Here is a 17,280-nt window from a genome sequence, read left to right as displayed (position 1 = left end):
AGCGAACGGTCTCGTACCTCTGTCAATTTTCGCTGACACCTCGAATGAGGGGCGGGCAGAGATCGGTTGATCTTTTGAACCGTCACCGGGGTTCATCCGATCAGCGATTGGTGAACAGACCTGTCAGAGAGGCGACTGTAGGCAGCGATTGGACAGGCTCTCGTGTCACACCGCCAAAGGGCTGGACTTCTATTTGCTCGCCCCCTCACCTCCCAGTAGCCGCAGCCAATAGGCAGAGCCGGGCCTGGACCTTTCGCTGCCTTGGGCCGCGGCCTGCGCCCGGAGACTTCCCACGTCACCGCCTGGAGCCCCCCAGGTATCCGCGGGCGGGGCCGGTCTGCGCTGGGGGCAGCGAGCTGCGCACTGGGTGGGGAGGGGCCTGTTTTGGCGGGGGGGCAGGGAGTCGGGAGGGGCCTGTCTTGGTCGGGGGGGCAGGAACCTGGGCTGTGGGGTAGCGGGCTAGGAGGTGGCTTAAGGGGTGGGGGCAGGGAGCTGGGTCCGGGGGTGAATGGGCAGGGAAGGGCACGGTTTGGCTGGGGGGCAGGGAGCTGGGTTATGGGTGAGCGGCAGGGAACTGGGTAGGGGGGCCTGTCTTGGGCAGGGAGGTGGATTATGGGGCAGGGAGCTGTGGCACGGGGCAGGAAGCTGGGTTATGGATTCAGGGGCAGGGAGCTGGGTACGGGGGAGGATGGCAGGGAGGGGCATGTCTTGTCTGGGGGGGGCTGGAAGTTGGGTTATGGGGTAGCGGGCCAGAAGGTGGGCTACAGGGCAAGGAGCTGGGTTAAGGGTTGGAGGAGCAGGGAGCTGGGTAATGGGGTAGTGGGCCAGGAGGTGGGTTATGGGGCAGGGACTTGGGAGAAGGGAGGTATCTATGGTGGGGGACAAGCAGTGTGGCAAATGTTGGCTGAGCTGCTCTAGCCTTTTCCTGAGTGTCCTGTGCTGACTCCTGAGTGTTTCCCTCCCTCCTCTAGGAGGATGCTGCATTGGGGAGGAGACGTGCTCCCTTCTCTCCGGTTGGCCTGCTGTCTACTTGTCCCACAGTTCCAGTCCTGCGTGGCCCAGCAGGGCATGTGGCTGGTTGGGTTCCCTGAGTGCAGGTTGCATGTCTGGCCAGGAAGCTGCGGGCTGATTCCAGCCCCTGCTTTGCCATGGGCTGCAGCTGACGTGGTGCAGCCGAGTGCAGGTTTGCAGGCAGGTTAGGGTTGACTCAGGGTTCAAGTGACAGGTTTTCCCTCCCCTTGACTGGATCAGGGCAGGTTTGTGGGTAGCAAGCAGGGTTGTTAGGTCTCTGAGTGCTGGGCCTCACTGCATTGGCCCCTGCAGAGCACCTGTGTGGCTGCCTGGCGCTGCCCAGGGCAGGTTATCTCGATACCTCCAGGTTACCTGCATGTACCCGCCCTGCTGCCACCCCTGGGCGTGCATCTTACTTGCACATCCGCCCCCGGGCATGCATCTTACTTGCGTGTTCCCCCCCCCCCTCGCTTCCGCCTCCGGGCACACACCTTTCCTGTGCATACCTCCGCTCTGCGGCCTCCAGCGTGTGCCATACCAACACATATTTTCTTTCCTCCCAGGTGTACGTGTTACCAGCAAATCCGTCCTTCGTTCTCCCAGTGTCTGTGATACTAGCACAGGCCCTCGTATCCTGGCCAGGTGCAAGCTGTTTCCACAGCAGCCAGCTCCGTGTGGTGCCACCTGCTGAGTGATTCCAATCCCAACCACTGCGATGCGTCGGGACCGGCCCCCGGAGCGGGCGGCCAGCTGGCCAGCTGACCATGTCATGGTGCTCATCTCCTACTGGGCAGAGGCGGCTGCTGTGCATGATCTGGGCTCCCATGGTAGGAACAGGGTTGTCTACGATGGAATCTCTCAGCGCCTGTCCAAGCTCGGCATCTACCGCACCGGGGACCAGTGCCGGGAGAAGATGAAAGCTCTGAAGGTGGCTTATCGCAAGGCCAAGGAGAACAACACGGCCGGGAGGCCACCCATGCGCTGCCCATTTTACGAGGAGATGGACCAGATCATGCAGCGCTGTGTCAGCACGCGCTCCAACCTCCTGGCAGAGAGCGGCGAGGGGCTTGGCGCCGCGGACAGGCAGGAGGGCACAGCTGTCCCGGAAAGCTGGGAGGCACCAGCTTCAGCCTCTGACCAGTGGGGGACCCAGGCCACTGAGAGCTGGGGATGTGAGGAGCCGGGCTATGTGCTCCCTGAGGTGCAGGACCCGCTGGGCGAAGTGCAGGCTGTGCGAGTGCAGGTGAAGGAGGAAGAGGCGTCCGCGGATGAGCTGCCACACGAGCCCGGTAAGCCCCCTTGTTGGTGAAGGGTCACTGGGTGCTGGGAGTCCCTCCTGCACTGCATTACAGGTCTGGGGTCCTGCGGGGGATCCTGGCCTGTTGCATGGAGGGGTTTTTGTTTCCCTGGCCAAGATGTGGGGGTGACCCATACTGGTACAGTGGGCTGTGTGCCAGGCCAGATGTACTGTGGGCCCTCACTCTGCATTTTTGCACTCCCCAGACCCTTCCCCATCAGTATCGGCAGAGCCCCAACCGGCCTCCCGGAAGCTGGTCTCGGCGCTGGACCGGCTCGTGCACCTCCGGGCCAGGAAGCGCAAGGTGCGGGAGGATGGGCCACTGGAGACTGTACGGAGCCCCAGCCAGAAGCATGGGCGCAGCCAGCTGGAGTTGAAACGGGCGAGGCGCGCTGGCGCCTGGAGGGCGGAGGAGAGGCAGAGCCTTGCCGAGTTCATCCAGCATGACCGGGAGATGCGGCGGGAGGACCGGGAGTTCCAGGCCCAGCTCCTGGAGAAGCTCTTCCAGAAGCAGCTGGAGATGGTGGGGGCCCTGGCCCAGCCTGCACCCCCACTGCAGGAACCAGAGCCAGTGGTGCGGGAGGGAGCTGGACTCCAGTTCCATGCTCTACTGGAGCAGGCAGTACGAGCCCAGGCCAAGGGGCAGGAGGCTGAGGCAGCCGGCCCTGCACCCGCTGGGGTCCCGGAGCGAGCGGGAAAAGCACCCCCAGCCGTACAGTACTGGACGGCAGATGAGATCCTGCGCTGGCTGGTGCCTCAGCAGCCGCTGAATGGGCAGCAGCCTTGGGGTGAGCGGTGTCGGGAGGGGCTGCTGGGCCCCCTGGCCTCACGGGGAGATGGAGAAGGGGGTGAGAATGAGACGGATCTCGCCTTCTCCAGACGAGTGACTGACACCTGCCAGGGGCCCAAAGGCCTGCGGGGAGCCCGACTCCTTCCTCCCCTCGGTGGGGAAGCCCAACAGACCCACGCCAGCCTGGATGCCAGTGAGGCTGGTGACGGTGCCAAGGTGAAGGGAGCTGTCCTGCGCCGCCACGACACAGAGACGCAGCGCCAGCGCTTCAGGGGCTTCCGCTACCAGGACGCCGAAGGGCCTCGGGAGGTTTACGGCCGCCTGTGGGAACTTTCCCATCGCTGGCTGCAGCCAGAGACCCGCACCAAGGAGCAGGTGCTGGAGCTGCTGGTTCTCGAGCAGTTCTTGAGCCTCCTGCCTGAGGAAATGCAGAGCTGGGTGCGGGAGCGTGGCCCAGAGAGCAGCCAGGAGGCCGTGGCCCTGGCAGAGGATTTCCAGCTTGTTCCCCAGAAGCCCGGATGGCAGCCCCAGGTGAGCATGTGGGATGCTGCACATCCCATGGCCTCGCCCCCTGGGAGCAGAGTGGTGTGGGGGGGTGATGGCACCAGGATTGCTGCTTGCCCTGTGTCTGGTCCTTGGTGCAGGGGACGTTTTATGGCTCCGTTTGGTGCTGGGGACGGTGCCTGGACTAGCTGGCACTAAGCAGAGACGCTTGTTTCAGGTGCGGGTGCCAGCCCAGGAAGGGGCCAGGGATGTCGGTGCAGTGCAGCGGGCCCTGCTGGCCGAGCGGCAGAGGGCACCCCGGGGGGCCAGCAGGCAGGAGAACGGCTGGAACGGTGGTTTGTTGGGTGAGGGCTTCTTTCCCCAGCACTGGATCCGGCTCTCTCTGAAGTGCTGGGTGGTCTCCAGCGCAGGACTGGTCTCTGGTTTCTGGGGGCTCAGCCTGGGTGGGCCCCAGGGGGACTAGTAGGAGATACCCTGAGTCGCCCCCCCCCATCGGCTGCGCATGCCCGCAGCACAGGACAGCCAGCAGCCAGTGTCGCTGTACTGAGCCCAATGGCCCCAGAGCGTAGGGAGGGCTAGTGGCAGTGAGATGGGTCTCTGACTGATCCCACCCACCCCCCCAACGTTGCTGAGTGCGCTATGGAGAGCTCCAGGGAGGTGGGGGAGGGTCTTTGTACATATGCCCTGCATGAGGAGGTGTCAGGGAGTGTCAGGGCCATGCTCTCGTCCCCGTTACAGAGCTGAGGCCAATGACCCTCTGTGGCCCCAAGGTCCCAGAGAGTCTGGGCACAGCCGAGATGAATTCAGCTCCCCGATGCCCAGCACCTTAGCCCCGGACTGGACCCTGTCTCTCTTGAGCAGTAACTCTTGGTGATTTATTCTCCCAGCTGCCACGCCGTGCGCCCTGCTGGCGCAGAGACCGAGCCTGGGGGCGATTGAGCCAGCTGCTCCCCAGCCCCTGCACAACAGAGCGGGCTTCAGGCAGGGACAGCAAGTGGAGAATGGCTTAGAGCCGCTGCAGAGCATCGGGCACCTTCAGCAAGCAGAGAAAAACACTGCCCCAGTTTCTGGGAAGGTGACTGAGCTATGCGGTGTTGACCCAGGAGACATGGGGACGGACGGCATGCCACAGGGCAGAGCCACCATTCAAGGGGGCAGCAATGTCTCAGAGACTCAGAATGGGGTCACACAGCTCCCTGATCCCTGCGCCCCATGTGAACAGCAAACATCTGCTGGCCTTGTGCAGACAGAGCGCACCGGCTCCAAGGGTGACTGGACCTGCAGCCCCCAGCGCAGGAGCTCCAGCCGTGCTTCCCCGGGGCTGGATGGCCCCTTGCTTGGGGACGTCCTGGAGACGTCCTTGGACTCTCCGTGGGATGGAGAGGGTAGCGCAGACAGAGCACCAGACGACGGCACAGCCTGCCTGGGGGCACGGCCCCGCTGCCTGGGCTGCACGGTGCTGCGGGCCGAGCTGGATGCTGCGCGGGAGGAGCTGAGAATCACCCAAGGTAGGCACTGGTCACCAGGGGAACTGTGGTTGGGGGGGCTGTGTGCTCGGCCCAAGGGTCAGATGCTGTAATTGGGCTGCTCTGTCATCAGCCCTTGTCTGATTGCTGCACCCTTGGGTTTGGTTTCACAAGGGGCCGAGCACCCATGGGCTCCTGGACCAGGGGAAGAAAGAGCCTGCACCTCTGGGGATTTGGCCAATGCTGGCACCGTGTCCGTGGGTGAATTGAACCCCACACCTCAATGTTAAAGGCCAGGCTCTGGGTCACTGGGGCAGTCTGTAGAGACAAAAGAGCAGAGCTCCTGAGCCGGTGTCCAGCTCCTCAGCTGCACCCCACCCTGTGAGCCAGTGGGTGCACTAATGGAGTATCTCCATCAGCAGGCACTGTTAGCGAGCTGTTCCGCCAGTGGCTGGGGAGGATGCTGTGCTGGTTTCCATCAGCAGGCGGCAGTGGCGGGCTATTTTCCTAGGGGCTTTGTGGGGGAAGGGCTGGTTCCTGTCAGCAGGTGGCAGTAGCAGGCTGTTATCCCAGGAGCTGATGGGGCTGGGCTCTGTTCCCAGTGCGGGGGGGGGGGGGGCGAGATCCATGCAGCGTGTTTGTCCTGCAGCTTCCACACTGTACGGGCTGAGTGGCACCCACTTGCAGGGCCTGGCTGAGGCCCTGGGCAACATCTCACGCATCCTAAACGACAGGAGGCCAACAACGAACAAACCCCCCTGGGGTGCGGCCGAGAGCCCTGGCATGGCCATGACCCAACAGACACACGTAAGTGTCCAGCCGGACGAACAGCTGCCTTGGTGCCCTGCCCTTCCCCCCCACCCCCTGGTGGAGTATGCAAGGCTGCCTTGGGTCAGGCTGCATAGACCCACCAGAGTTCAGCCTGGCAGAGGGCACCATGGTGTGGAAGTTCCCTGTCTCTGTCCCCCATTGGCTTCCTGCCGGTCACAGCTGAGTCAGTTCCTTGCCCCTCCTCCCCTCCATATTCGGAGTCTGGCTCATCCTGTCCTTCCCCTTCTAGGGTCCCCCTCTGCCTGGTAGCTGTGTGTGCCCATCCGCATGGCACCTGGGCCTGGCTTACCTTGTGAGGGAGGATTGGGCGACGGCAGGCTCAGAGCTCAGCTCTGGGAGTGCCTGGAATGAGCCCAACCTGCAGAGTCGTACCCCAAGAGTGTCCTCCGCACCCCGTCACACTCCTTCCCCTGGGTCTGCGCTAACCTTGTCCCCCGCCCCCACCCTTTGCTCCTGGCAGCTTGCCCTGCTGCTGTCAGGTGCCATCTGTGCTAGGAAGGCTGGGTGGATTTCCTGGCAAGTCGGGACCATTCGTATTGCCCAGCCTGAGCCGGCATGACCTGGCCAGAGAGAGCCCCCAGGACTCCTGCCCCAGCCCTGCCCGGCTCTCAGTAGAGATGCAGGTTTCCCTGCAGGACAGGGCTGCAATGAGGGCCTTGATCATCAGATGCTGAGCCCCAGCCCCTCTGTGGGATCGTCCGAGCTGTGGGTGCTCAGCCCTTTGCATCAGGGCTGGGCCTGGAGGGGATCAGAGATCTGTGGCTGCTGCCAGCTAACAGGGCTCCCCCCTGGCTCGGGTACTGGCTGTGGGGTGGGAACTGAGGGCACGGGGGTCTGGCCCTGCCTCCCCAGGAGCATGTGCTGATGTTGCAGTGACTGCCTGGGGGGTTGTTCCAGGCCCCCTCCTCTCTGCTCTGTCTGTGCAGGTCCCCACCGAGCCAGGGAGTCAATGGCATTTCCTGCATCCCTAGCAGTGTGTATTTCCTTCCCTGGGGCGAGTGCTGCTCTTCACTCAGAGCTGAGCTCTGAGCCCTGCCAGGGTGCCTGCTCTGCCCTCTCTGTCCTGGCACCGGCGTCCAGGTGCAGATGCTCCGGAGCAATGCTACAGGCAGCTGGAGAGCAGGCCAGTGCTGCCTGCTCGACAGTCTCCTCCACTGCATCTTTCCAGGGAAGAGCTGGTGGCCAGCACACCCCAGCAGTGCAGGCCGGCTTTCCCCCCGAGACATGCTCAGTGACTGGTGGATGCAGGGCTCTGAGTGTGATGACCAGGGACATGCTCGTTACCTGTGCCCAGTGGCAGGCTGGCGAGCTGGGTTTGGCAACTCCTGTTCTCACTATGTCACTCCCCGCAGCTCTCCTGAAGCCTAAGTGCCTGGCGAGCAGCTGGCCATGGCCCACCGCTGAGGAGCCCACACGATGTTCAGCAGCAGTGTCGGCAGCACCAGGGAGAAGGTGACGACCTCCCACTCGATCCCAGAGTCGCTAGCATCGAGCCCCATACTCACAGCAGCACCTGTAGCATAGGGAGGCCTTGGACAGGACCTGAGGGGCACTGGGCTGGCTGCCTGGGGGTGTTGGGAGCTGGATCCAGCGGGGCCTGTTCTGAGCCAGGGGAACTGGCGTCTCGTCATGGGACTTTCCAGGGAGCCTTTCCTACTCCACTAGCTTTTTGATACAATGTCCCCAAAGCCCTCTACTTCCCCTTCACATCTCAGGTTGGTCTCAATAGAGCAATGCACAGAGCTCTGGGTCCAGTGTGTGTAGAGCACGGAGAGAGCCCATGGGTCTGTGCTGACTGCGGCTGTTGCTCTGGGGCAGACTATTTAGCTGTATCTCCATTGGCCCAGCAGCAGCCTGTGTTCTCAGTGGGAGTGCTGGGTGCTGAGTTCTTGTTACCATCTGACCCGTAGCACACAGCTGCACTCTCTCAGCATGTCACTGTGATGAGGCGGAGGGGTTAAAGGTGATCCCAGCTCCTAGCACTACAAGGCATGTGGGACAGTGCTGGCTCTGTACCTTAGTGGGGCATGCACAAGCCTGACCTTTCTTCCAATGGATCCACCTTCCTGGGAAATAGAGCCTCGGGTGCCAGCTGCCTCCTTGCCTGTCAGTGCCCAATACCCTCAGTGCAGACCCTGCAGTCTCCATTCTTCTCCAGCCAGAGGAACCTATCACTTTCCCGTCTCTAGCCACCCTCACTACAGGGGGAGGAGAGAATGGGTTTGTGCTGAAGGGCTGAGAATGGGTTTGTGCTGCTCTCCTCAGGGAACCCAGAACTGTGAGCTCCTGTGTTACTCCTCCACCTCAGCAAGAGGGAGCTTTGCTGGAGCTTCAAGTACGTGGCAGCTCCCTGCCACCCCAGTCTGTCCGCCTCACCAACCAATGCCTTGAGACTCTGCCAATCTAAACCTTGCCTTGCACTCCAGTCCTCCAGAGATGTGTCTGCAGTGTCCAGTCCCACTTACTGGCCACTCATAGAAACTAATTTTGCTCCCTCCAAAGAGACAAAGCCTGCACCTGCTTGTTAACTCAGCTGAGGTCCTTGAATGCACAGTACTGAGATGGGGTTTTGTAATAAAACAAGAAGTTGATTAATAAAGAACACATATTGATGTGATACTAGGCAGGAATAAGAGATAGAAAAGGATTGCAAACAAAATAAAAAGAATATGCTTTCTAGTGCCTAAAACTTAATTCTAGCAACCTCGATCTTTGCCTAAAACAGTTTCTGGCTCCCAGCACCTGCTGCCCTTCAGGCCCAGAGGATCTGCCATTCACAAGCCTGGAGGGTGCTGTCCCTATGTCCCCTAAGTGGTAGATAGCTGAGGGGCTCTTTTCCTCCCTTTTTATAGTCCATTGAACCTTTGAAATGTTTTCCATTGATGTGTGGTCCTACATAAAGATTTTTCTCCCTTGTTGTACATGCAGACACCATGCTGTCTCCCTACTCCTTGGGTCAGTTGGCTTCTCGAGTTGGCTCAATTGCTTTGTCTACCTTAGATGCAAATGTATTGCTGTTGTATCTGGTGTTACCCTGCTTAGTTTGCAGTGGAGCATAGGTAAACAGGCCAAACATTTCTTGTCTAAGGCCATCTTATGTATCCACTGCCTCCAAAACAGATTTTAAGAACATATTTCCAGCACCCACACATATGGAACTTGTTCCACACAACCTCCCATACGCCACATAAAGAAACTTGTGACCAGTGTGTCACCAGTTTTTATCTGATACCTACAGGACATAGTTTAGCTAAATATACTGGCAATGTGGGGCCGTGCACCCTTTACCAGTTGGAATAATGGGTCTCTTAAGGGACACACCTCCCCTCTGTTATCGTGCTCCAGAAGCATCAGTCGAATGGCTGAACTGGAGGTTGTGGGTCAGAACCCTTGTTCCAGGACAGCGCATCTGCTGCTACATTTTCTCTCCCTTTAATATGCACAACTTCCATGGCATATGCTTGGGGTGTCATGCTTCTCTCAGCAGTTTGGAGCTGATGGTTGGTTTTGTGTAACCTCACCAGTGGAGAATGGTCAGTTAGTACCTGGAGTTTTGTGTTACGAGATAGGGCTTGAGTTGATTTCCCATAAAATAACATCTCTTTCTTTTATGTGAGAGAGTAATTGATGTCCCCTGAACAGTTTCTTGCTCAAGAATACAAGGAGATGCTTTGTTACTTTCCCCCAGCTTGCACTGATTCTGCACTTAAACCACTGACTGGTTCAGCTGTATGGAGTTCAAATGTTTTGTCAAAATCTGGACTGGCCAGATCTGGGTTGTTCAGACAGGACTTTCTTTAGCAAAATCCTCCTGACGAGGCTTTGTCTACACGACTTTGGTTTTGTTGTCTTGCACAAGCCCGCCCTGGTAAACACAATGTCACTTAAGCCATGCACAAAATTGTCAGTAACAGTTAATGAAGCCCATGAAAGGCTGGACCTGCTTTTTGGTCTAGGGCACAGGCCAGTTAACAGTAACTTTCACTTCCAAGGGAGTAGGAGAGAGTTGGCCACCCTCTTCCCAATATCCAATATAAGGAACCATTGCTGTTCCTATTTTACATTTACATGCTTTTACCATAAGACCTGCATCTCTGAATTTTGAAAATTCAGTCCCCAAGTGTTTCTTGTGAAGTGACCAGGGGTTGCTGATGTTGCTAGATCAGTGATACACGCTCCTGCAAAATCTTGTAATCTGCTTAACACATGGTTGATTGACAGTGGTTCCTGCAGTAATTAACCCAAAAAGTAACATTTTAAACTCATGAAATCCCATGTCTGTAATAAAAGCAGATTTCTTTTGTGCCTTATTGTCTAAAGGAATCTGCCAGTAACCTTTCACCGGGTCAGTCATACTTGGATATTTTGCTTTGCCTAAAGCATCTAGCATGTCATCGGTTTTGGGCGTATGTTCCATCAGGAACTGTGGCAGCATTAAGTTTTCTATAAACGCAGAATTTTGCAGACTTGTCTTTCTTAGGGATCAACACAACAGTAGATGCCCAGGAGCCATCAGACAGTTTACTTATCCCTGTTTCCAGTGTACCCTGTATCTCAGTACGAATGTGCTCCTTTGATTTGTAAGGGGTTCTGTGTGCCCTGCTGGGGAGCAGTTGGGATCCTGCAGTGTCAAGCCTATGAACCATCTTATGAGTCCTCCCTGACATCTTATGAGTCCATTTCCTGGCATGTTAGGAAAACCTGCTTGTGGCTTTGCAGCACAGCCATGATCTCTGCCCTCTCAGTCTGCGATAGCACTTTGCATCTCTCAGTGCTCCCAAGTAATGAGTCATCCAGACATTCAGCCACCAGATACTGAGGTGTGTGAGGTCCCAGCCTCCACTTCAGCACAACAAATCCCAGTCTTAAAGGTTTCTCGATTGTGGTAGGCTTTGATTTAGTCATGTGCAGTGTCTGTGGGGCAACTTCATTGTGGGATTTTTTACACTACATTTGGCTTCATCCTCCCTTTCCATGAACCTGGTATGATCCCTCCCACGAGCTTTGTGTGTTGTGCCTTTTTTCAGGGAATGGCCCTGTCAAGGTTCCTTCCCCACTCTGAACTGTAGGGTACAGATGTGGGGACCTGCATGAAAACCTCCTAAGCTTACTTTTACCAACTTAGATTAAAACTTCCCCAAGGTACAAACTATTTTACCTTTTGCCCTTGGACTTTCCCTGCCACCACCAAACATCTAACACCGGTTACTGGGAACGAGTCCATTTGGAAACGTCTTTCCCCCCAAAATCCTCCCAAATCTTACACCCCCTTTCCTGGGGAAGGTTTGATAAAAATCCTCACTAATTTGCATAGGTGACCACAGACCCAAACCCTTGGATCTTAAGAACAATGAAAAAGCATTCAGTTTCTTAAAAGAAGGATTTTAATAGAAGAAAAAGCAAAAAGAATCACCTCTGTAAAATCAGGATGGTAAATACCTTACAGGGTAATCAGATTCAAAACATAGAGAATCCCTCTAGGCAAAACCTTAAGTTACAAAAAGACACAAAAACAGGAATATCCATTCCATTCAGCACAGCTTATTTTCTCAGCCATTTAAAGAAATCAGAATCTAACGCATCTCTAGCTAGATTACTTACTAAGTTCTAAGACTCCATTCCTGTTCTGTCCCTGGCAAAAGCATCACACAGACAGATAGATCCTTTGTTTCTCCCTCCCTCCAGCTCTGAAAGTATCTTGTCTCCTCATTGGTCATTTTGGTCAGGTGCCAGCGAGGTTATCCTAACTTCTTAACCCTTTAGAGGTGAAAGGGTTTTTCCTCTGGCCAGGAGGGATTTTAAAGGTGTTTACCCTTCCCTTTATATTTATGACATGCCCCCCAAATCACAGCTAGGGTGAAATGCTGGCTGGGATTTCTTCCTGGAGCTCTAGGAAAAAACAGAGTTAATAAGACACACGCACCTCTAAAAATATACTATCAAGTATATAAGGACTAACAATATTTTCCACATCTCAAGGACGATTTTAACCAGTTGATTCTGGGAAACTTTCACAGGAGAGTGCACCAGCCACTTTGTTAGAAGTTCCTGAGATGTGTTGGATGTCGAAATCAAGATCTTGGAGAGCTAAACTCCACCGAATAAGTTTGTTGTTATTTCCCATGGTGGTATGAAGCCACTGTAGTGCAGCATGGTCGATTAGCAGGTGGAAACGCCATCCCCAAACATATGGGCGTGGCTTTTCCAGAGCGTAGACAGTGGCGTAACATTCTTTTTCACTGACTGACCAGTTGCTTTCCCTCTCAGACAGCTCCTTGCTGAGAAACACTACAGGGTGGAATTCTTGATCCAGTCCTTCCTGCATTAAAACTGCTCCCACACCACGCTCAGATGCATCTGTGTGTACTAGGAATGGTTTGTCAAAGTCTGGGGCCCTTAGTACAGGGTCAGACATGAGTGTCGCTTTAAACTGGTTAAACTTCAAATTTCTGACGCTCTTCGGTCCACTGAATGGCATTTGGCTGTTTCTTTTTGGTTAGGTCTGTCAGTGGGGCAGCGATTTGGCTGTACTGTGGTACAAATAGTCTGTAATAACCAGCCAAGCCTAAGAAGGATTGGACCTGTTTCTTTGACTTTGGGACAGGCCACTTTTGGATAGCATCCACTTTGGCCTGTAGGGGGTTGATAGTTCCTTGACCCACCTGGTGTCTAAGGTAAGTCACTCTGTTTAGGCCTATTTGACACTTCTTAGCCTTAACAGTTAGTCCTGCCTCCCTTATGCGCTCAAAGACATTTTTAGGTGTTCTGCCCAGGAATCCGAAAATATGGCCACATCGTCAAGGTAGGCGACTGCATATTCTCCTAATCCCGCTAGGAGACCATCTACAAATCTTTGGAAGGTGGCGGGTGCATTCTGTAGCCCGAAAGGGAGTACATTAAATTCATACAGCCTGACATGAGTGGTGAAGGCTGACCTTTCCTTGGCGGATTCATCTAGCAGTATCTGCCAGTACCCCTTGGTTAAGTCCAAGGTAGAGATGAACTGGGCCCTAATTAGTTTCTCTAATAGTTCATCTGCGCGTGGCATTGGATGGTTGTCAGGGCGAGTTACAGCATTTAGCTTACGGTAGTCCACGCAAAAACGTATCTCCCCATCTGGTTTGGGAACTAGAACCACTGGAGATGCCCATGCACTGCCAGAGGGGCGGATTATACCCATCTGTAACATATCCAGGATCTCCCATTCTGTAGCAGTTTTAGCTTGAGGAGACACCCGGTAAGGTTGGACTTTAATTGGGTGAGCATTACCTGTGTCAATAGAGTTGTATGCCCGTTCAGTCAGTCCTGGGGTGGCTGAGAATGTCAGCGCATAGCTAGTGCACAGCTCCTGGATCTGCTGTCGCTGCATACGCCCAAGTGTCATGGAAAGGTTCACCTCTTCCACGCCACCAGCACTTTTCCCTTCGTAGTAGACACTTTCAGGCCACTCAGCATCATCTACTCCCTGGGCTGTAAACTGACAAACCTTTAATTCTCTGGAATAAAAGGGCTTTAGAGAATTAATATGGTACACCTTAGGCTTTCGGTTGCAGGTGGGGAATGCTATGAGATAATTAACAGCTCCCAGGCACTCCTGGACTGTGAATGGCCCTTCCCACAACGCTTCCATTTTATGGGCCTGGAGCACCTTTAAGACCATGACCTGGTCCCCTACTTTGAAGGAATGTTCTCTGGCATGTTTATTATACCAGGCTTTTTGCTCTTTTTGAGCATCCTGTAGGTTTTCTTTAGCAAGGGCTTAAGAGGTTCAGAGGGTGTTTTGTAAGTTGGTTACAAAGTCCAGAATGTTAGTTCCTGGAGAAGATGTAAATCCCTCCCATTGCTGCTTCACCAACTGTAACGGCCCCTTAACCTCGTGGCCATATACAAGTTCAAATGGTGAAAACCCTAAACTAGGATGTGGTACAGCTCTGTAGGCAAAAAGCAATAGCTGCAACACTAGGTCCCAATCATCGGAGTGCTCATTTACGTATCATGGCCCCCAAAGTTCCATTAAACTTCTCCACCATTCCATTTGTTTGATGGTGGTAAGGAGTGGCAACCAAGTGATTTACCCCATGAGCTTCCCGAAGGCTTTCCATAGTTCCTGCCAGGAAATTAGTTCCTGCATCTGTGAGGATGTCGGAGGGCCAACCTACCCTGGCAAAAATGTCTGCTAGTGCCTGGCACACACTTTTAGCCCTGGTGTTGCTTAGAGCTACTGCTTCCGGCCATCGGGTGGCAAAATCCATGAAAGTCAGTATGTACTGCTTTCCTCTGGGTGTTTTTTTCAGAAAAGGATCCAGAATATCCACAGCTACTCACTGAAATGGAACTTCAATGATGGGGAGTGGCTGGAGAGGGGCTTTGACCTGGTCTTGGGGTTTTCCCACTTTTTGGCATACCTCATAAGACCGGACATAGGTAGAAACATCCTTGCCCATTCCCTCCCATTGGAATGACCTCCCCAACCAGTCTTTGGTCCTGTTCACCCCAGCATGGCCACTAGGATGATCATGGGCTAAGTTGAAGAGCATGACCCAGTACTTAGTTGGAACTACCAACTGTCTCTGAGGATGCCAATCTTCCTGGTGTCTACCAGAAAGAGTTTCCTTGTATAAAAGTCCTCTTTCTACAACAAACCTGGATCGATTAGAAGAGCTCAGAGGCGGTGGGTTGCTCCGTGCAGCCATCCAAGCTCGTTGGAGGTTTTCATCTGCTTCCTGTTCGGTCTGGAATTGTTCCCTTGAGGCTGGAGACATCAGTTCCTCATTGGATTGTGGATCTGGGCTTGGTCCCTCTGGAAGCGATGTAGGGGATGGGGCTGTTTCTGTTGACTGTGAACCGCTTTCCACTGGTGCACTACGTTGTGGTTCAGGCTCCAGCTGAGCCTCTTGTGTTGAGTTATCTGCTGTGCCAGAGCAGGTTTGGTGGGGCCCTCTGGTGTTGGGGTTGTAAGTACTGGATTCAGTGCTGGCAATGGTTCTGGTGCTGGTTGTTCCGCCGGTTCTGGTTCTGGGGCTGGCTCTGTCTGGGTCTCCGGGACTGGATCCACTACTGCCGTTGCAGATGCTGGCATGGGATCTGGTTCCATTACCTCTGACTGGGTCCTGGTAGAAGTTTCCGGAACAGAGCTAGGCGTGACGGCTTGTTTAGCCTGGCTGCAGGTGACCATTCCCACCCTCTGGGCTTGCTTCACATGATTGGCCAAGTTTTCTCCCAACAGCACGGGGATGGGATAATCATCATAGACTGCAAAAGTTCATGTTCCTGACCAGCCCTTGTACTGGACAGGCAACTTGGCTGTAGGCAAATTGAAAGAGTTGGACTTGAAGGGTTGTATCATCACTTGGATCTCTGGGTTGATTAAATTGGGGTCCACTAAGGAAGAATGGATAGCTGACACTTGTGCTCCGGTGGCCCTCCACGCGGTGATCTTCTTCCCGCCCACACTCACAGTTTCCCTCCACTCCGAGTGTATCTGGGAGGTATCTGGGCTTGAGGACCTCTGGTGTGATTCTGATGCAATGAACTGTAATCTGTTGGGGTTCTTGGGGCAGTTGGCCTTTACATGCCCCATCTCGTTGCATTTAAAACATCGTCCAGCTGACGGGTCACTGGGGCTATGGAGGTTTCTGGAGAACGATGTGGCAGGACGATAAGGTGGCTGGAGGGTTCCTTGGTGGGTAGGTGGGGCCTTGGGCTGCCCCCGGTAGTAGGGTGTGGTCTGAGGTTGTCCCTTCTGGTATCCGCTCCAACTGCAACCAGTTTTTTTCTTTTCTGCCACCTCCACCCATTTGGCTCCAATCTCCTCTGCCTTGACTACAGTTTTGGGCTTCCCATCTAGGATGTATCTTTCTATTTCCTCAGGAATACCCTCTAGGAACTGCTCCATTTGCATTAGGAAGGGCAAATCTTCCTATATCCAGGAATCCCAATGTTTCACAATGTGTAAGGCATGTTGGGTAAATGACACATCTGTTTTCCACCTTAGGGCTCTGAACTACCAACGGGAATGCTCGGGTGTTAGCCCCATTCTGACTCTCGCCTTGGTTTTAAACAGTTCATACTGGTTCATGTGTTCCTTAGGCTTTTCAGCCCCCACCTCAGCTAAGGGTCCACTGAGCTGCGGCCTCAGCCCTACCATGTACTGGTCTGTAGAGATGCTGTACCCAAGGCAGGCCCTTTCAAAAATTTCTAAGAAGGGCATAGTATCATCACCTGCCTTGTAGGTGGGGAACTTTCTAGGATGGGAAGTGGTACCTGGAGAAGGATTGCTAGGGTTTGTTGGTATATTCTGCTGAGCCTTTGCCTTCTCCATCTCCAGTGCATGCTTCCTCTCTTTTTCCTTCTCCACCATCTCCATCCATCTGAGTTCTACCCGTCTTTCATGTTCCTTTTGTTTTTCCTCAGCCTCAAATCTGGCTAATTCCAGCTTTTGTTAAACCATGGAGTCTGTCATCCTAACCTCTCTGTTTTTAACTAACTTTACACCCGAGAGTTAGAAAGAAAACAAACAAACAAAAAAAAACTTGGCTTGTAAAATTTTGCTGTGCTGTAATATGATACCTATATTCTCTGATAATGATTGTCAGCCTACAGAAAAATTCTAAAAAAAACCCCCAAACCCAAAAAACAAACAACAACAAAAATAACCAAAAAAACCCAAAAACCCTAACACCTTTGTCTCCAGACAAATAGGCAGAAAACCCCTCTAGTTGCTCTTAGGTAAAAAAAACAAAACAAAAAAAAACAAAAAAACTTCATGTCTGTGAAGATTTGTGAATTTCCCTGCAGGAGGTTAACTACCCTGCCTTAGGTAGAGAAACTCCAACTCACAAAAGACTATTCCCTTTTGTCTCTGCTCTGGCCCCAAAGCAGAGAAGAAAAAACTCTAACTGCTTTCAGCCAAAAACCTGCTTTTCAGCAGCCCAAAGGAAAAAAAAATTTCCTTTTCCAATCTGTGCTTCTGGTTCAAAAAATCTCAAATTGATCTCAAAATGATTTCAAATTAATCCCACTACTCTGCCACCATGTCAAGGTTCCTTCCCCACTCTGAACTCTAGGTCCCCCAGATGTGGGGACCTGCATGAAAACCTCCTAAGCTTACTTTTACCAACTTAGGTTAAAACTTCCCCAAGGTACAAACTATTTTACCTTTTGCCCTTGGACTTTCCCTGCCACCACCAAACGTCTAACACCGATTACTGGGAACAAGTCTGTTTGGAAACGTCTTTCCCCCCAAAATCCTCCCAAATCTTACACCCCCTTTCCTGGGGAAGGTTTGATAAAAATCCTCACCAATTTGCATAGGTGACCACAGATCCAAACCCTTGGATCTTAAGAATAATGAAAAAGCAATCAGGTTCTTAAAAGAAGGA

At 53.9% G+C, this 17,280-nt stretch overlaps 1 protein-coding gene across 2 annotated transcripts; it reads left to right on the top strand.

The window, feature by feature from the left end:
• The first annotated feature begins 170 nt into the window (after positions 1 to 170).
• LOC119847578 lies at positions 171 to 8,828 on the top strand. 2 transcript variants are annotated; one of them, XM_038382459.2, is made up of 7 exons: positions 171 to 316; positions 1,575 to 2,300; positions 2,515 to 3,629; positions 3,820 to 3,946; positions 4,490 to 5,110; positions 5,718 to 5,875; positions 7,252 to 8,828. In XM_038382459.2, exons 2-7 carry the CDS (start codon positions 1,727 to 1,729, stop codon positions 7,258 to 7,260), a joined length of 2,604 nt encoding a protein of 867 aa, XP_038238387.1. In that variant the 5' UTR covers positions 171 to 316; positions 1,575 to 1,726; the 3' UTR covers positions 7,261 to 8,828. The 2 variants fall into 2 exon arrangements, with proteins under 2 accessions (XP_038238387.1, XP_038238388.1); XM_038382460.2 differs by lacking the exon at positions 171 to 316 and adding an exon at positions 1,068 to 1,183.
• The last annotated feature ends 8,452 nt before the right edge of the window (positions 8,829 to 17,280 follow it).

This window comes from Dermochelys coriacea, chromosome 24, assembly GCF_009764565.3.
Source record: "Dermochelys coriacea isolate rDerCor1 chromosome 24, rDerCor1.pri.v4, whole genome shotgun sequence".
In the NCBI taxonomy this organism is placed as follows: domain Eukaryota; kingdom Metazoa; phylum Chordata; order Testudines; family Dermochelyidae; genus Dermochelys; species Dermochelys coriacea.
The sequence above is the reverse complement of the archived record's forward strand: the minus strand, read 5'-3'. Positions and strand labels throughout refer to the sequence as shown.

Bases quoted from the DNA above. Each gene is read 5' to 3' on its own strand.
- LOC119847578 (XM_038382459.2), top strand. From the start codon at position 1,727: ATGCGTCGGGACCGGCCCCCGGAGCGGGCGGCCAGCTGGCCAGCTGAC. The intron at 2,301-2,514 runs GTAAGCCCCCTT...TGCACTCCCCAG, and splicing joins TGAGCTGCCACACGAGCCCG to ACCCTTCCCCATCAGTATCG. The intron at 3,630-3,819 runs GTGAGCATGTGG...CGCTTGTTTCAG, and splicing joins AGCCCGGATGGCAGCCCCAG to GTGCGGGTGCCAGCCCAGGA.